This window comes from Corvus kubaryi, unplaced genomic scaffold (assembly GCF_017639235.1).
Source record: "Corvus kubaryi isolate FWS band 111438036 unplaced genomic scaffold, C.kubaryi_AGA036_p1.0 37394, whole genome shotgun sequence".
NCBI lineage: Eukaryota > Metazoa > Chordata > Aves > Passeriformes > Corvidae > Corvus > Corvus kubaryi.
This window is the reverse complement of record NW_024581133.1, coordinates 5,515,610-5,531,865: the sequence shown is the minus strand read 5'-3', so window position 1 is coordinate 5,531,865 and position 16,256 is coordinate 5,515,610. Positions and strand designations below refer to the sequence as shown.

The window sequence follows — 16,256 nt, the reverse complement described above, 5'->3', positions numbered from 1 at the left end:
CCAACCATCATTTCCTTTATAGGACCTTCTTTGGGACACCACTAGAGGCAAATGAGCATCTCCTGGCCTCAAGAGATTACCCAGCTGATCACAAGTTCCCCAATGATCTTGTTCATGCACAGAGAAGCCAGGGCTTTGTGCAACCTCCACCAATCTGCTTCTGGCTTCCTCATTTTTCCTATGTAAATCACAGAGGGGAACAGGAAACCACAGAAACAAACCAGCCACAGAATGCAAAAAGTGGGGAGACACTTACTTGAGACAAAGTTGTCCGTACTCTCTGTGGAAAGGACAAAGAGAGAAGCAACACGATTAGCACCACAGCGAAGGGAGAGGGGTCTCCTTCCCCACCCACCTCAGACACACTCCACCACCCCAAACAGCCCAGGAAACCAACTTTTCATATTTTTTTCCTCTTGGGCAACTGTTCCTGGAAACTGCAGTGCATGTGCCAGCAGGACGTGCTGGAGGTCAGGGTGGAGAACCTTGGGCAGAAAGAGGAGGGAAGGGATACCACTGTGAGGCCAAACTGGGGAACAAGTAGCACGTGTGAATGATTGGTAAATGACCCTGCTTTCAGCAGGCGAGCAAAGCTCAACAGACACGCAGGGTTCTGCGGGATGAAGGTGGAGGGGCAAGAAACAGATTTTGCCTTGCATGGCAGTGTGCACCCAAGGACAAAATCCTACAAGGATGAGAACCAGCTCCCACGGATGAGAGCTCAGCTTGGGGCAGGGAGTTAGAGGAGACCCCCTCTGACCTGCTTTTCAGGAGCCACTCATAACAGCTGATAGCACCTGAATTGGACATGGAGACTGTGGCTGCCTAGGAGCTGCCTCTTGCCCGAGACAAGCACAGCAGGCCCTGCTGTCATCCTCCTGACTGCTCCAGTCTATTCAGCAAAGCTCCTTCAGCTCCAGAGGTAGCTGAGGCCCCAGACAATAAGGCCTAAAGCCCTCAGTGACACTCAGTTTACACAGAGTGAGAATCATGTCAGCTTCCAATTCACTCACCCGTGCAAGAAACTGAGCCCAATATTGGCTGGAGTTTACACAGCTTTGCTGGCAGAGAGCTCCTGGAAGGATGCTGAAATGCTCTGGAGCATGGGTGAGGCTTGGAAGGGGAGTGTAAAACAAACCCCAGGTGACAAACACGGCTTACCAAACCAGGGGAAAAAACCAGAACAAATATTTTTGGTTTAAATCAAGCAGAGGAGTAACTTTCCTTTGCTTTTTAGCAACAGGGGGGGGAAAAAAAGGAGGGAAATATTTTATTTGGAGATTTTTTCTTCCCTATTAAGGCAGAGTCTAGTCATAAAATTCTTGCTGCTTCTACATTTTCCCCTTTCCATTTTTCTCTGCTGGACTAAGCAAATTCGACAGAAACCCACAAAAAGGGTATTTTTCATTAAACCCTATTTTTCCAAGCATAAAAAATAGCCGAGAAATTTCAGCCAACTTGAGTTCTGTGAGAAGTTCCCAAAGAACTGAGCACTCATCACAGGTACATTAACCTTTGTGGATTAAATGAGGAGTTGGTAACCTGTGGCAGAGATCCCAATGACAACATGCAACGAGATTTTTACAGGATATGACACAAATCTGTCCTGGGAGCCACTGCCCTGCAGCACCAGAGAGAAGGTGAATATGGCATGGAGCTTACATCTCCCAGATCCCAGCTTCTAACAGCACTTTGCTCCTCTCAGCCTGGAAAGCAGAGTGGGGCCTTTTACCAATGAGAGGTTTTTGACCAGAGGGTTCTAAAATACATGGTCATAGGTCCTTTTCTACACTGACAGAAACTCTTCCAGGCACTATTCATTAATTAAGACTAATAATATCACCCTGGGTAGTGACAGCAAGGCCCTTGCACGTGTGAATTGCTGTAAGCAATGAGGGGCTTGAATGAGCCACACGGGGAAACCTTCAAAGTGTGGCATTTTCTGAAGGAATCTGCCTTCAAATGGGAAATTATAAACGTCAGCTGCAGTGAATGTATATGTCAGCTGTGGTAGTGGACGAAGCAACAAGCTTCAAGGAAAGTAAATTACATCCTGCACTGGGCTGACAGGGTCTGCCAGGGTGAGGAATGGGTTGGGACTTTGGATCAGAAGAAATAAAGGAAATGGGTCAGTTCCTGCTGAGAGATGGTTCAGGGTCAGTAAGCGCCCCACACCAACAGCACACACAAGGCATGGGTGGAGATGCATTCACAAGGGCAATATTTTACATATATTCACACAACCCCATTCTCCCAGAGCCTCTAACACAGGACGCTCTTCAAACATCAGTGTGCTTTTCCACTCCACAGCATGGCTCAGATCCATTTCCAAAATCAGCTCTCCAGAACAGCATATCTGCCTCCCTTTCCTGGAGGTCCAGCACCTCCTTAGGAGATGGGGAAATTGAGTCACAAGGGTGGGACCTGATAGAGCTGAGACTGCAAACCTGTGCACCTCTCCTCACCCACCTACACTTAATAAGCCCTTCTGCCCTGACAGAAGGAAACATAAATAGGTCAGATAGTCAAACAGGGCAGCATCCTTGAAGTCAGAACACAAATTTTCCACTCCCATCCGTATCAGCTCATTTGTTCAATTGTCAGATCTTCAAGGCAGAGATTTGGGTTTGCATTTATGATATTTGACCTGCGGGAAAACTCTGTGTACATATATGGTGTGATATAAATAATAAATGAGAGTACCCTTGGTATTTTGCTATATTTAGCAAATGCCCTATTTTGCTGGATTTTCTTGGGCTGTAGGGGCCAATTTAGAGCTGCCACTTTCTCATGGCATCATTCCTGAAGGCAGCACAGATCTTAACTCCATGATGGCCAGCGTGGTGTTACACTGTCAGGGAACAGACCGAGATGCTCCTATAGAGCAGACAGGCCACCACAAAAGTCTCTATGGCACTTCCCAGAGATGGATCTTCATGTCCTCAAATGCTTTTTTTTTTTTTTGCACTTAAGCTGTGAATCACCAGGGAGTACAACAGGGAATTCCAAGCAATCAGTTAAGAAATCCCAGCAAACTGATGCAAAGTGACTAATTGAGCTGTCGCATCTTTTGTAGCCCTGTCATCCTGGAATTGCACATATTGCATTCGGAAAGAAAACAATCATGACATGTCTGCATCCAGCTTTAATCATTTCACAAATGCAAGCTAGAAGTAGAAAAAACAAAGGGACAGGCTGCATCACTTCAAAGGCTTTTCCTTTCTATAGCTTATAACTATCACACAGCAGAACACTTTCTCTCGAAAAAACTCAGCCACCTCTTTGGGGCACCCAGAAGGATGGCCAAACTTACATCCTAGTCCCACTGAAATTCCTAAAGATCTGTAAAATAAATAAATAAATACACTGCAGAATATGCTACAAAATAAAATTATCTAAAGCAGTTAGCACCTCTCCCAGCATTAAAGAGTTCATATGACACCAAAGTACACTTGTGTAGGAAAATCACACTGGTCAGAAGAAGAGGCTGACAGGGGTCACCTCTTCCAACCTGATGCTCAGACAAAGCTGACTTGGGTTGTCAAGGCAAGGATTACTGGCAGGGCTATAGTAAGACCTTCAGATTGCAAGGAGCCCTGGTGAGATAAACTGAATATCCTACCTGGAAAAGGCTTTTCAAGGAAGTGTCCTTTGATAGTTTGGTTGGCTGAGCCCAGCTGGTTGGTGGCCACAATCGTGTAGTTGCCATTGTTGTAGTGAGTGGGTTTGTTGAAGAGCAGGCAACCCTCAGACACTTCCCCTTGTTGGTAAAACTCCATGTGGATGATCTCTGTCTCCCGGAGGACCTGGCCGTTGTGCAGCCAGTGAAGGGTGGGAGCTGGGTTCCCATGCACTGCAAATGCAATGCAGTGCTCCATGTGTAGCACCGGCTCCTCCAGAGTAAGGATGCGAGGGGGATCTAGCAGAGAGAAACATGGCAGGCTCACAGCAACCTCCACCCAACGTCACGACTCTGTGCACCACGGAAACTAAGAGCATTGAAAACCTCCAAAATCACTTGTTCCTTCTACTCTTCCCATGGATGTCTGTAAAGAAGCAGTGTTGCCACAAGAACCCCTCCACCCTCCCTGGAAGGAGGATCTGAGCCATGGCCAGGCCTCTTGGCCTTCCAAACAGGGGTGTAGAGACAGGGATGGGAATTTCACCAGCCCAGAAACAATTAAGCTTGGACTGTCCTGTCCACACACCTACTGCTGCTCTCCTTCCCCCAAGGGATCCTGGGGAGGCCGCCTGTCCCCGTTAAGGAGGACGCGGTGATGTAGCACTGTTACATTACACATGTGCAAGGTGCCCGTGGGAGCTTTCCAGTCTCACCAAGCAATTCTGGATTGCATAGCTGTGGAAGCAAACATCCCTCAGAGACTGTCTCTCCTTGGGGGCTTTGACTGCCTGAATATCCCAAAGGAGTTCTCACTCACCGAACAGCCTCCAGGAGTGTTTTAATTAAAGTAGAGTGGGAGAGGGATAAGAAAAGAAGAAACTCCACCTGCAATTTATTGTATATGCATCGTCTTCCCCTTGGGACATCCCAAGAATTCAAATGTTGCTCTGCTATAGCTTCTGAAACCCCATTTACAACGCCTACACCTAAGGTCCCAAACCCCAAGGCTGGCAAGGTCTGAACTAGAAGAACAAGTTTTGTGCAAAGATATGTGACACAAAGATGTATGTCTTCCCTAAAACTCTCCTTTTCCTGCTACCATCCAGCTGCAAAGATAATCCATTGGGCATCCACAAGGAAGAAAACCAACATACCAACTTTGACCCAGCTTTTGAAAAAAGACAGTGAATTTTGCAGGCAGTGAAGGTGATAGAAGAGAAGAAGGTGCAGAGCTGGTTGGAGCTCAGCAAAATTCTCTCAGCAGCACTCCCTCTACCCTGAACCACACGGTCGCATCCCAGCCACCCTCCTTCGTTCACAAGCCCAGATCTGCATGTGGCTTGTTCATATCTTCCTGGCATGGGGGTTTCAAAACAGGCAGCCACCTACACGCACAAACCCAGATCTTTTCAGTGTGAAATTACAGCCTGAGTGATGGCTCTGTACAACAAGAGTCAGGGTAGCAGAAACTGTCGGCAGCTCAGAGGATTTCACGGGTGAAAACAGGCATGGACATAGCGCTGTTTAAGGTGTGGAGGAACAGATGCTAAAACACCGTGCAAAAAGCACCCGTCTGCTGACCAGTCAGCTCTGAGCTGGCCTGAACTTTAATTACCTCCATCCTTCAATCCCTCAATAGCACTTATTGGAAGGAAGATGAAAGTAGTAAAGCATCAGACAGCATGCATAGGTTCACCAAGAGTAGCCAGAATCCCACAAGGGTCTCCCCTACATATGGCAAGGTTGGGGGTGGGGGACAGATTTTCAGACTACAGAGTAAGGGCAAATATTACAGACACAGCAAAATATAGCAAATCTCAGCTGCTTGAGACCATAAAGCTGTGTAAACTTCCTCTTAAGGTCAGGGTTTTGTTATATTAGAAAGCACAAAGAAAGTTGAGCTACTTGGAGATAAAAGTGAGCAGTTCAAATCTGACACGTGCACATTTACATGACATTTGCGGTTTAACTTTGTAGGATCTGACCTGAGAGGAAGCACTAACATCCCTGAAATCAGTGGCAAGTTTTAAACTTTAGCAAGGGTGTCATTGAACCTCTCGCATAGCGTAAAGGCAAGAAACTTTGTGTTTGTAAACAGATTTTTAGTCCCTCTATGGCTTTCCCTTAGTCTGTTGAGTCTTCCTAGAGAGGGGCAAGAAATGCCCATTACCACCACGGTGGCACTGCTGTTCCTTCCCTGCTCTCATGCCCATTTCTGGATTAATGGAAGCATCGGGAAAGCAAAATTACTGACACTTGAGAGAGAGCTGTGTGAGGATCCACCTCCAGCTCACTGTGCTCAGCTCCTCCTAACCCTCACCCACAAAACCAGTATGGCACAGGTAGCAAGTGGCTGTGCATTCAAACAGCTCCCAGGGCAGCCCCTCCAGGCTCTGTATGGACAAGGTGTCTCCACTGGTACTTACAGTAGACAGTGAGCAGCACACTGGCATTGCTCATCCCCACCACGTTCTCAGCAATGCAGGTAAGCAGGAATCCATTGTCCTCACTGGTGACATTCACCAAGGTCAAATTGATGGCATGAACATTGGTCCAGTTGAGGTTGGTCTAAAAATCCCAGAGAAAAATACACACAGAAATCAGTATCTGGTGGCTCCTTTCCTCCCCACTACCACCCCCAGAAAAGGAGGATCACAGTTTCCATGTGAGAAGGTCTCCAAAATCCAAGAACAACTGGGATCTGGATAGAGGGAGGTATTTCCTCACCTGATTAAACACACCTCATCTTATAAGAGGAAATACTGGGAAGGGGAGAGCCATGGCATTGTAGCACTGATTCATATGGCTGGCCTCTAGAAAATCTTACTTAGCTGCTACTTAGGTATGGCAAACAGGCAGTTTTAGTACAGTTTCATCAGAGGACACATGGGTTAATTCAATCAGGGAGCACTGAGCTCTGAAGCTCTCTCATCTTCACTTTCCAGCCATACAGAGGAAAGGTTTTGCTCCCTTCTGGGAGTCCCCAGCTTCTCATGTGGATAGAGCAAGGCTTCAGCTTTCCTTTGGATACAACGATTTCTCTTCTCTCATACCTGCATGCACGGACCTGGGGAACTCCCAGCAGCTGCTTTGGGCACAGGCAGCACTGAGGTGCTGCAGCCCCTACCTGGTGGGTGTTGATGGAGTGGAGTTCAGCCACTGTCCAGTCCACGTCCGGCAGCGGCGATCCTGAGCCATTGCAGGTGATGACGGCGTTCTCCCCTTCCCGCACCGTCAGGTTCACGTGGCTCACACTGATCTCAGGAAGGTCTAGAGGAGCCAAAAAAATCCGCTCAGGTGTGGGGCAGCATTTGCTACAGCCAGCCACAGGAAGTGTGAGGACCCAGAACTCACCAAGCTGTTTCTCAAATTAGCCCCCAGCACCCCAAGATAAGTAACATGAGGCAACAGCATGGCCTTGCCCTACCAAGAAAAGGAGGGGTGTTGGAGACAGAGGAACATGTAGACACTGGAGATGTGCCAGCTGAGCAGACCCTCCCATCGTCTTTGAATCCAAAAGTTGCTGTCCAGTTCTGGCCACCCTCTCTCACAACCCCCATCCCCATCTCTCTACTCCCACAGAAGCTGCTCATGAGGGCAGTCACCTGGAACAGGAAAACTGTGTGTCCTGGGAGAGGATCCAAGGCCTCCCCACCTCCAGGGACAAGGCACAGAGTGCTCAGCATTCCAGGTGAAGAAAGTGTCCCTCTAATATATAACAATCAAGAAAAGATGACCAAGGATGTGTCCTCACATTAACTGCAGCTCTCCTAACAGAAGGTGCCCTTGTTCTTCCTCGGTGGTAGCAGAGGGATTCACTGATTTATGGTGGCTCTGATCTACACCACTCTTACATGGTGCCACAGGCACCAGATATCCTTGCAACGTGAAACAAGACAGTGCTGGTTGCAAGAGGGCCAAATAGTCTCCTTGAATAGGCGAGGTTTTCAGAGGCAAACTGAGTAAGCAGGGCAGGAGGTACTGACCAGTGGTCCTATCCCATCACAGGGCAGCAGCATCCATCATGCCAAGGCAAAGTCATGGCTGGTGACACACACACACACTTTCATGGCCATCAGGGAGTGGCACCAGGAAGGAAGCAGCATTGTACTCATTGGGGGGATGCCAGAAGAGAGAAGGCAGCAGTCAAGACCTGGCAAAGCTGCATAGGTGGCAGGAATAACTGAGAGGGAAATGGGAAGGACATGTATGGTCTTCTCCAGGCTGAGCTGGTATCAAATATGGCCACACCAAGCCATGCCTGCCCTCCACAGCAAAGGAAAAAGGCAAATGTGGTGTCTTTAGAGCATCCCTGGAGTCTTAATGCTTGAGCAGAAAGACTCCTCTGGAGGAAAGCAGACCACTGCGGCTCCCTGCCCCTCCTCCAGGAGGTTTCATGTTCAGAAGAGGTGCTCACCCTGCACACCAGCACATTTTTGCTCCAAAATCAGCACCCTGCTGTCCCCTGCAGTCTAATGCCACCATTGATGGAGCCATCTCTCCTCCTATCCCTGATCCCTAAGGAATTTTTTTTGTCTAATCCTTGCAGCTTATTCATCCCATGTGGGGCGGAAATTAAGCACTCTCAAATCTTTTTAGTTCATCTGCATGAAGGCACACTTTGGCCAATTTCCAAAGCTTCAAGGGACAGGGTGAACTTGGAAAAAAAAAAAAAAGGCAACAAAACAACAAAAAACCCAAGTCATGCAAATCCAAACGTGCATGCTGTTTGTCTACTACTGCTACAAATAACAAACCCAAATCCCTAGTACAGAGGATGATTATAAAAAAAAAAATAAATCTAGTTTTTCTCCTTTTTTCAGCCTGCGAGTTTGACAGCTGCTTGTGTACAGACAGTTTAATTGCTCTGTAGAAGGTACATCTCTTTTTCCTTAGTCTGCAAGGGATGCTTTCCAGTAATAGCAACAGCAGAGCAAAACCTGACACCAAACAGGCAGCTGATGTGTGAACAAGGTGAAGGAAAAAGGGATAACTATTGAACACGCCTCACGTTGCTCCTGGGGCCGCTGGACTCTTTTAAACATCAGCAGGAAATAGAAAGAGATATAAAGTCACTTCTGGCTCTTCCCTACAGATATGGGATTTCAATTGAAAAATAAAACAAAAGAAAATGAATAGAGACGTGTATTTCCTAAGAATAATTACAGAAGATACAGCGGCAGTGTCTTTTAACAATATGCTGCTTCTAGGATTCGTTAGGCACGGGAAGGTCTACATGAAACAGCTCTTTTCAAGACATCACACAGACTCACTACAGACACTTTGTCAAGCAGCAGCATTGCAGTGAAGAAAATGCCCCAAATCACTCAATATCTTTCATACACACATTAATAGCAGCTTCACATTTACCCAGATATTCTATTTTTAATCTACAAACTATCCTAACCGGCTTCAATCTTCCTCTCAACCACGTGGTGGGATCCTGCTACATCAGATTCCCAAAATAGCTGAACCTGAGGTGCTGGATTGCACAGGGATCCCTCCCTCATGTCCAGCCCTGGGATCCTTACCACACTGGGTGATGTTCATCTCCTTCAAAGTGATAATGACTGCATCCATGGTCATGCAGTAGAGATCCTGGTACTGCAGGTTTGCCTCGCCCTTCTCCTGCCAGAGCTGGATCCAGCGGATGTCACAGCTGCAGTTAAAAAGGTTCCTCTCTAGTCTCCTGCAGGCAGAGAGAGGTGAGAGAGGATGGTGGGATGGGGAAGGATGAGCAGAGCTGTCACCTGGCTCTGGAATCCCCAAGGAGAACAGCCACCATATAAGTGTAAGAGCTAAAGTAGAATCTTCTCCGTGTTATTCACATGGGGTCTTCTGGCACTTATTATCCCTGTCTTTTCCACAGCCACACATCCATGCATTCAGTCTCCTTCGTGAGTGCACACAAGGTTTTACATCTCCCAGGGCAGCACACAGATGCATTCAATGTCTCTCACCACAAGATCTGCACTCCTGTGGCTTGGTCCCACTGTCACCCAGACACTCAGAAGAGTCACCCCTCAGCAAATGAAAAGGCAGCTCTCTACTGCCCTAAAATATTGATCCACATCTTCCAATCCCACTTCAGTAGTGGTCCTAGACTCTGCTGGACAAAGCACAATTCAAGCCCCCACAAGCACTCAGAGAAGCTGGCAGCTCTTCTCCCACGTTCCTTGTACGGACACGGGCTCCTGGTGACCCAGAACACAAGCTAATGTGCAGGGGAACATGCATTTTAATCAAATCAATCAGCACCGTACTGAGACCCTGCTGACCTGACCAGGAGAAATGGAGAAAAGCACTGCCTTTAATGTACTTCATTTAAACCACACTTACACATAGTTTATATACCAGGAATGTTTATTATAATTGATTTTCCAACCTATTAACCATTTCATTTACATTTTTAAAGCTCTGCAGGTCTCTGTGGACATGCAAGAAGGGCAAGTCCCAGCAGTAAGAAGAGCCCAGTGCTCATCCAGGACTGAGTTACCAAATCTGGTTGCAATGATAATTTTAGCAAAACTAGGAGATAGAGCCTGAACAAATAAAATCTCTCCCCACACAACTGTAAAGCAAAGGAAGTTGTGATCAGCAGAGCCAGCAGTGCCAAAGGTGAGCTCAGTTGCCCCAAAGCAGAAGGGGATCTCCAAAGGTCAAACCATTGCTGCACATGATATCTAGATCCCCCATCATACAGGGGAGAGCTTTTTTCCTGCTCTGTTCCACTTGTTACCACAAAAATCCATGCTTGCTTTCACAAAATTAATTTCACCGACTAACAGGATTTGGAAACAACCTTCCAAACATCCACAGCTGCTGTTTTGTCAATACAGTGCTGTAAAAGGAGGAGGTGAAGGGGTCTTCTGGTAGCACCCAGGGTTGCTAAACCTGAACCCTAATGATGCCACTTTGCATTTTCAAATACGTCAAGATGTCATGTGACCTTTTTTTTGTAGGGCAAACACTGAGTTAAACTTCACTCTGTGGCTTTTCATTAGTTCATTTCTTTCCCACCAAAAGCACATAAACCTCTGTGACACAGGTACAAGGCTCAGACAAGCAACTCAAAGGCCAAAGCACTAAATTTAACAGACCAGAGCAGATTAGCGCAGTGATTTGGTGGGATTTGAGTGATGAGACATTCCCTGCGTGCTCTGACAGGTACTGCCAGGGCTTTGCACAGGCTTTACATCCTCCTCTACATGACCATGAATCTATTTTCTTCTCCGGAGCCTCCCAAGATCACTGATACCAGCAGAACATGGGATGGCATGTGGGTAAGAGCCACGGCAGATCAGGTAACTGGGGATGTACCCTGGGACCTGGCGGGGAGCTGGGGGAGCTCAGATGCAATGGGGGAGGAATTCTGCTCTGCTGCAAATATCCTCACAAAACGAGGCTGCTGGGAGAGCTGCTGTCCTAGCACTTAAGGGCAGCTCTGTAAGTAATAGACAGCAGCTTTCCCGGCCCATTGCTAATTCATGAAGGGCCATGAATAATACAGGAGCCACGAGCTTCAAGGCAGAACTTCCCCCAACCTGCCCCAACACCAGCGATGCAGCTCGCTCTCATTGAGACCCCCCAGAGGGGCTTTTGCACAATTTAACTCCCATCACAGGCTGGATGTGCTGAGTGCCACGGACAGCTGGCACACACTGCAGGGAGAAGGGACACAGATGTGTGCACCCCTTGTCCCTAACATGCATTGCAAAAGCATTCCTGACACGTGTAAAATACCCTTTCCTCCTTGCTTGGTGCCAGCCTTGCCATGTCAGCTGGCTCTCCAGAGAGGTGCATAGGGAATTCCACACTCACACAGCTCTAAACCCACACAAAAACCGGGACCTCCAGTTCTCTCCTCAGACCCCTCCCCTTGCAGGAACCAGCAGGAGCTACAGCTCCTTCCAGCTCTTCCTCTCACATTTCTGTATCACGCCTCCACTTCCTACGACCCTCTGCCTGTGGACATAAATGCACCTTCTCTCCCCTGCAAGAAGGAGAAGCACCTTGGGGACCAGAGGGTGCCCTTTGGACAAAACACACTTTTGGACCAGAGGACACTGCCATGCGCTGCAGAGCATGGGTGCAGCAGCACCCCAGGGAGAATTAAGGCAAGGGGCTCTTTGTGGGACATATCCAGCAGAACTTACTCCTGAAAAGAACAAACAAACCCAAAGTGCATTTTTTGTATGCAGGCTGGAATTGTTGCCAAAGCATCACTTGGCTGCAGGCACTCAGGAGCTCTGCACACTCCCACACCTTCTTCAGCCCTCCTTAAAACTGAAAGCACCTGTGAGAAATAGCAAATATCACAGCTGCAAAAGAACTGGGCTCTCTGCACAAGCAGAGCTGCTCTGTGACTCAAAGAGTTCATCCAAAAAGGGACTGAACCTGCACATGAGCCAGAGCCATCCACCAGCACCATAAGCAGAGAGTGATGGTAGGGTGTATTCAGGGCACATCCCCTTCCCAGACAGGCACACTATGTTGGGGAAAGAGGAAATTTGTGACAATCGTGCCATGAGCTGTCATTTGATGGGACCCATTGTGTTGGTTTAACAAAAACATGGTGCATGGAGGTGGAGACACCCATCAAAACTGAAACCCTAGAGCCCTGCAAGCATCAAGCCAATTCTCCAGCAAAAGTGATGCTGTTGGTGCCTGGTTGAGCCCAGCTTTGCTCCCTTCAGAGAGCTGTACCCACTGTCTCCCAAAACTGCCTGGACAGCCCTCACCAGGGTGGACCAGTGTGGGAGACAGATGGCATTAACAATTTGGTATGTTCTGGAACAGACAGGGACCTCACACACACACAAGCAGCTTTTTTTTCTAGACTAGCAGCTAAATGAGACACGTGCCCTGTCCCATGCCTCCCCACTCATCAGCTAAAGCAAAGCTGTCTGCAGCTAAAACCTCTCGGAGGGCAGCCGAGATCCTTGCCACACTTCTCCTGTCTGTTTCAATTCACATAAAACTCCTGCCAAGGTTTCATACTCCTGCAATTAAAACGCTCTTCCTACCTTGTGACTGAGGCCACTTCCCTAAGCTTGAGAACCAAAGAGCACTCAGCAGAGATAGAAGAAAATCTGATTTTGTTTTTTGTTCCTATTAATTTCCCAGAACGAAGGTTTCTCTTGGTGGTCCAACCAGAACTGTTATTTCCAAATCCCTGACAGAAAGGGATGGGATAGAAAGGGATGGGACAGGGAGCACTGTGCAGTGTCTGACAGCTGGCTCAGCTAATGCAGAGAGCAGGCAAGTACCCACTGTCTGGCCACAGCTCTATTACTGGGACTGCTGGCGGTGATAAGTTTCAAAGCTGGAGGCACAGACCATGTTAAGTTGGACTCATAACATTAACAGAGATGCTGCTGTGCCCCATCCCCTCCAAAGCCTCTTGCTGTAGCATTGCAGGAATGTACTGCAGGGCAGCTTGGCAAGGACTGATGGTATTAGAAATGCTGATGGGATGGGCAGAGCAGCAAGATGTTCAGGACTACAAGGTTTTATACAACCAAAGATGTAATTGGATCCAGAGTCTTAGGTTTTTCCGGGAAGGAATTTCTTGAAATGTCAGCCCTAAGCTCTCTGAGGACATGACAAAGGAAGCCAAGGACATGACAGAGGAAACCAGCTGTGACTTCTGGATAAGAAAGGCTCTAAGTCCAATGTTTATGAGCTGTTGCATGTGTCAGATGCTTCCCTGCACACACTCAGCTTCAGACTTAGGAGAGTTGTGCGCTCATTAGCCTGAGCCCTGCTGGTCAAGGTCAGCCCATGCTATGGGATTTAGGGCTGGAGTTACTGGAAACTATTCCAAGCCTTGTTTCTGGCCAGAACGAGCAAGAGATAATATTCTCTGGAAGTGTGCCTCATTTTTGCCATCCTTTCTTCAGTGAGTCAGCAGGAGAAAATCTCAACTCTGTCGAACAAGAGATTCTTCTTTATAGCAATACCACGTTCATGAGGCTGCGATGCCTTGGATGCAGCCAAGCAGCAATTTCAAGCCCCAAGTTGCCATCCACCTGCCCAGTAGTCTTCTGATCTTTCCTCCTCGTTGTTCACTGTGAGTGGCTTTGTCAGGTCTTGTGTTCCCTGGCAATCTCCATGTCACAACCAGTTGTAGTTCCTCTCCTCCCAACACTCTCCTGGGGACAATCCTCCCATCACTTCCCTCACCACAAGCTCCACTGCTCCGAGCTGCCTCGTTGTCAGTCACAGTTTTGGCTTGGATGACTACCCTCCCTCCGGATCCATGATTTCCTGATAGCACAGGGGCACTGGAATTCAGTATAAGGCATCACTGGTGAGCCTCTGCACCCACTTGTCCCACCATCCCTCCACACAGACCTAACCCTCTGGAGAAGAGTGGACTACATGTCCCTGGATTCTTCCGGCCTCTCCACTGCTGTGTACAAATGCTGCTGCTCAGCCTGCCTTCTTCACACTTTGCTGTCTCTGCATCAGTCTCTGCTGCTCACCACTTTCTCCCTTTCCAGAGAATTTTGGCTCAATTTCAAGTCCTTGGCTGATGTCAATCTGCAACTCCCTTTCTAGCTTTCACCAGTGTTTCACACTCGCCTTATGTGGGCCATGTATTCCATCTCCTTCCCAGGTTCTGGAAGCCTCCTTGGAGCTCAGTGTGCCAAAAAACTGTCTCTTACTCACCCATCCTCTGCATTTCTAAAAAAATAAAAAAATAAAAAAAAAAAATACAGTATTTCCCACTTTTGGGGGTCCATTAGTAATTTCTTCCCATCTTGGAGATCTGCTCTTCCTCACCAACAGGTCCCATCCTTCTAGCAGTCAGGACCACAACCACCCCACAGTAGGTAACATGTCTTTACCTTAATTCCCAACATCTTTATGTGAATGATTATTCAGAGCCAATAGCTCTGGCTACACCTGTGTACTGCCTTCTTTCCAACAAATCCAAAGTTCATCAGGACAGTTTCATGGCTCCAGGAAGGACACTGCAGGCACATCCCCCTACCCCTTAAAAACTGACATCCCAGTGGGTACAAGATAAAATACCCCTCTGCTGTCATGTTTGGGGACCAGCATCAGCACATTATTCTGGTAACCCCCTCCTAGCTGTGCTCATGTGGATGGAGGGTCCTTAGTAACAAGGAACTCAGAGAGGAACATTTGTCAGGAAGCACCTAAAGCAATTCCTTAGGAAAAGTGAACTTGGCCAGGCTCTTACTCCAGCCCAGCCAACAGCAAGGCAGCCCCCGTGGGCAGGCACATTTGTAGGTCTAAATTGCTCACTGGAGCTGGTGCCAGAGGTTGGTTTGCCAAGACCCCTTTCACAGCTTGGAGCAGGAGAGGTTCAGCTGAGGCTCCTGCCACACACGATGCCAAAGCTGCCCATGTGAGGCCGTGGAAAACACACACCACATCAGTACTGCTTTCCAACCCCACCATGACTTCCTACCAACCAGCCCTGTGATCTCCCACACTTCTTTGTGCATTACTCCTTTCATTCATTGGGGTTTGTTATCCCCAAGAAAACTGCTCTGAGCACAGCTCCAACTGGAGCCAGGTAATTCAGCTCAGTCCCACTTGCCATACTGCAGAGTGCTGGCCCCAAGTGACGCTGCTGACACCATCCAAAGCCACCCTGAGCACACCAGCTCCCTGCCAGGAGCATCATATCAGAACACAGATGTATTCATCAGGTGAAGTACCCTTTGCTGCCCAACAGCAGCTTCTCAATTCCCTTTGTGCTTGGTATTGGTCTTTTGAGCCCGGCTGAAGCTGGCAGACCTGGGATGTGCCTGAAGAAACAAAATATGACCAAATGAAGCAAAAGCACATAAAACCAAGCCCCTTTGGAAGTATTCCCATTAATCTGCAGGCTCACCATTACCCCAGGCCCTGGGAGTGCCTCCAGCTCAGGACTTCAGCCCCATTTGCTCCTCCACTCTTGGGTCTCTCTTGGGTAACAACCATCAATCTGAGTTTTGCCAGACAGTGCAATGACAATAAGTAAAGGTCTAAGAATACAAATGACTCATGCTATTAAAATTGAAACCCGAGCCAGGCTTGAAAAATATTTAGAGCTGTAATCAGCAAGGAGACGAATTCTGAATTCAGCATTTTAACTCTGCAAGCCAAATTTCCCCATCAGAAGGGCGTTTCTCCATTTTCTAATATCACTATTAGTATTTTTCATTTAACAATTTGACAGAAATAAAATACACTGCAGTAACACTGGTGATAACACACTTACTCCCACTTGAAAGACTGTCTTTATTCTTTCATAAGTCACTTCTAGCTTACAGCTCTATTGATCATCGTGAGGATGAATGGAGCTTCCCAGGATCCTCTGGGACAAATCCTACATATATATTTTTTTATACCCACCAAACAACTATTTCTAAAATTCAACAAAACAGGTCATCAGGGCAATGCTCCATTGATTTCGTGTCCACTTATTCTTCAAGCATGATGCTGAATGCTCTATCAATAATTCAGCAGGCTGAAGGCCACCAGTGCCCCAGGAGATATAACTATCTCATCATCTCCCACATCAGAGCTGGAAGGTGCCTCTGTTGCTACAGAGAAAGGGAATCATCGGCCTAAATGCAGGGGTGTCTTGTAAAGCATGTGTACCAACTAAAGA

The 16,256-nt window shown here is 47.7% G+C and overlaps 1 protein-coding gene across 3 annotated transcripts in view; it reads right to left on the bottom strand.

Annotated features, from left to right (window-relative positions):
* NTRK3 (neurotrophic receptor tyrosine kinase 3) overlaps positions 1-16,256 on the bottom strand; it is a 219,303-nt gene that overhangs the window by 148,932 nt on the left and 54,115 nt on the right. For all 3 annotated transcript variants that reach the window (XM_042039738.1, XM_042039739.1, XM_042039740.1), the window contains 5 exons: positions 9,154-9,311; positions 6,750-6,892; positions 6,049-6,190; positions 3,623-3,919; positions 257-280 (listed from right to left, as the gene is read on the bottom strand). In XM_042039738.1, coding sequence (XP_041895672.1) covers positions 257-280; positions 3,623-3,919; positions 6,049-6,190; positions 6,750-6,892; positions 9,154-9,311 — 764 coding nt within the window. The remainder of the gene's footprint in view (positions 1-256; positions 281-3,622; positions 3,920-6,048; positions 6,191-6,749; positions 6,893-9,153; positions 9,312-16,256) is intronic.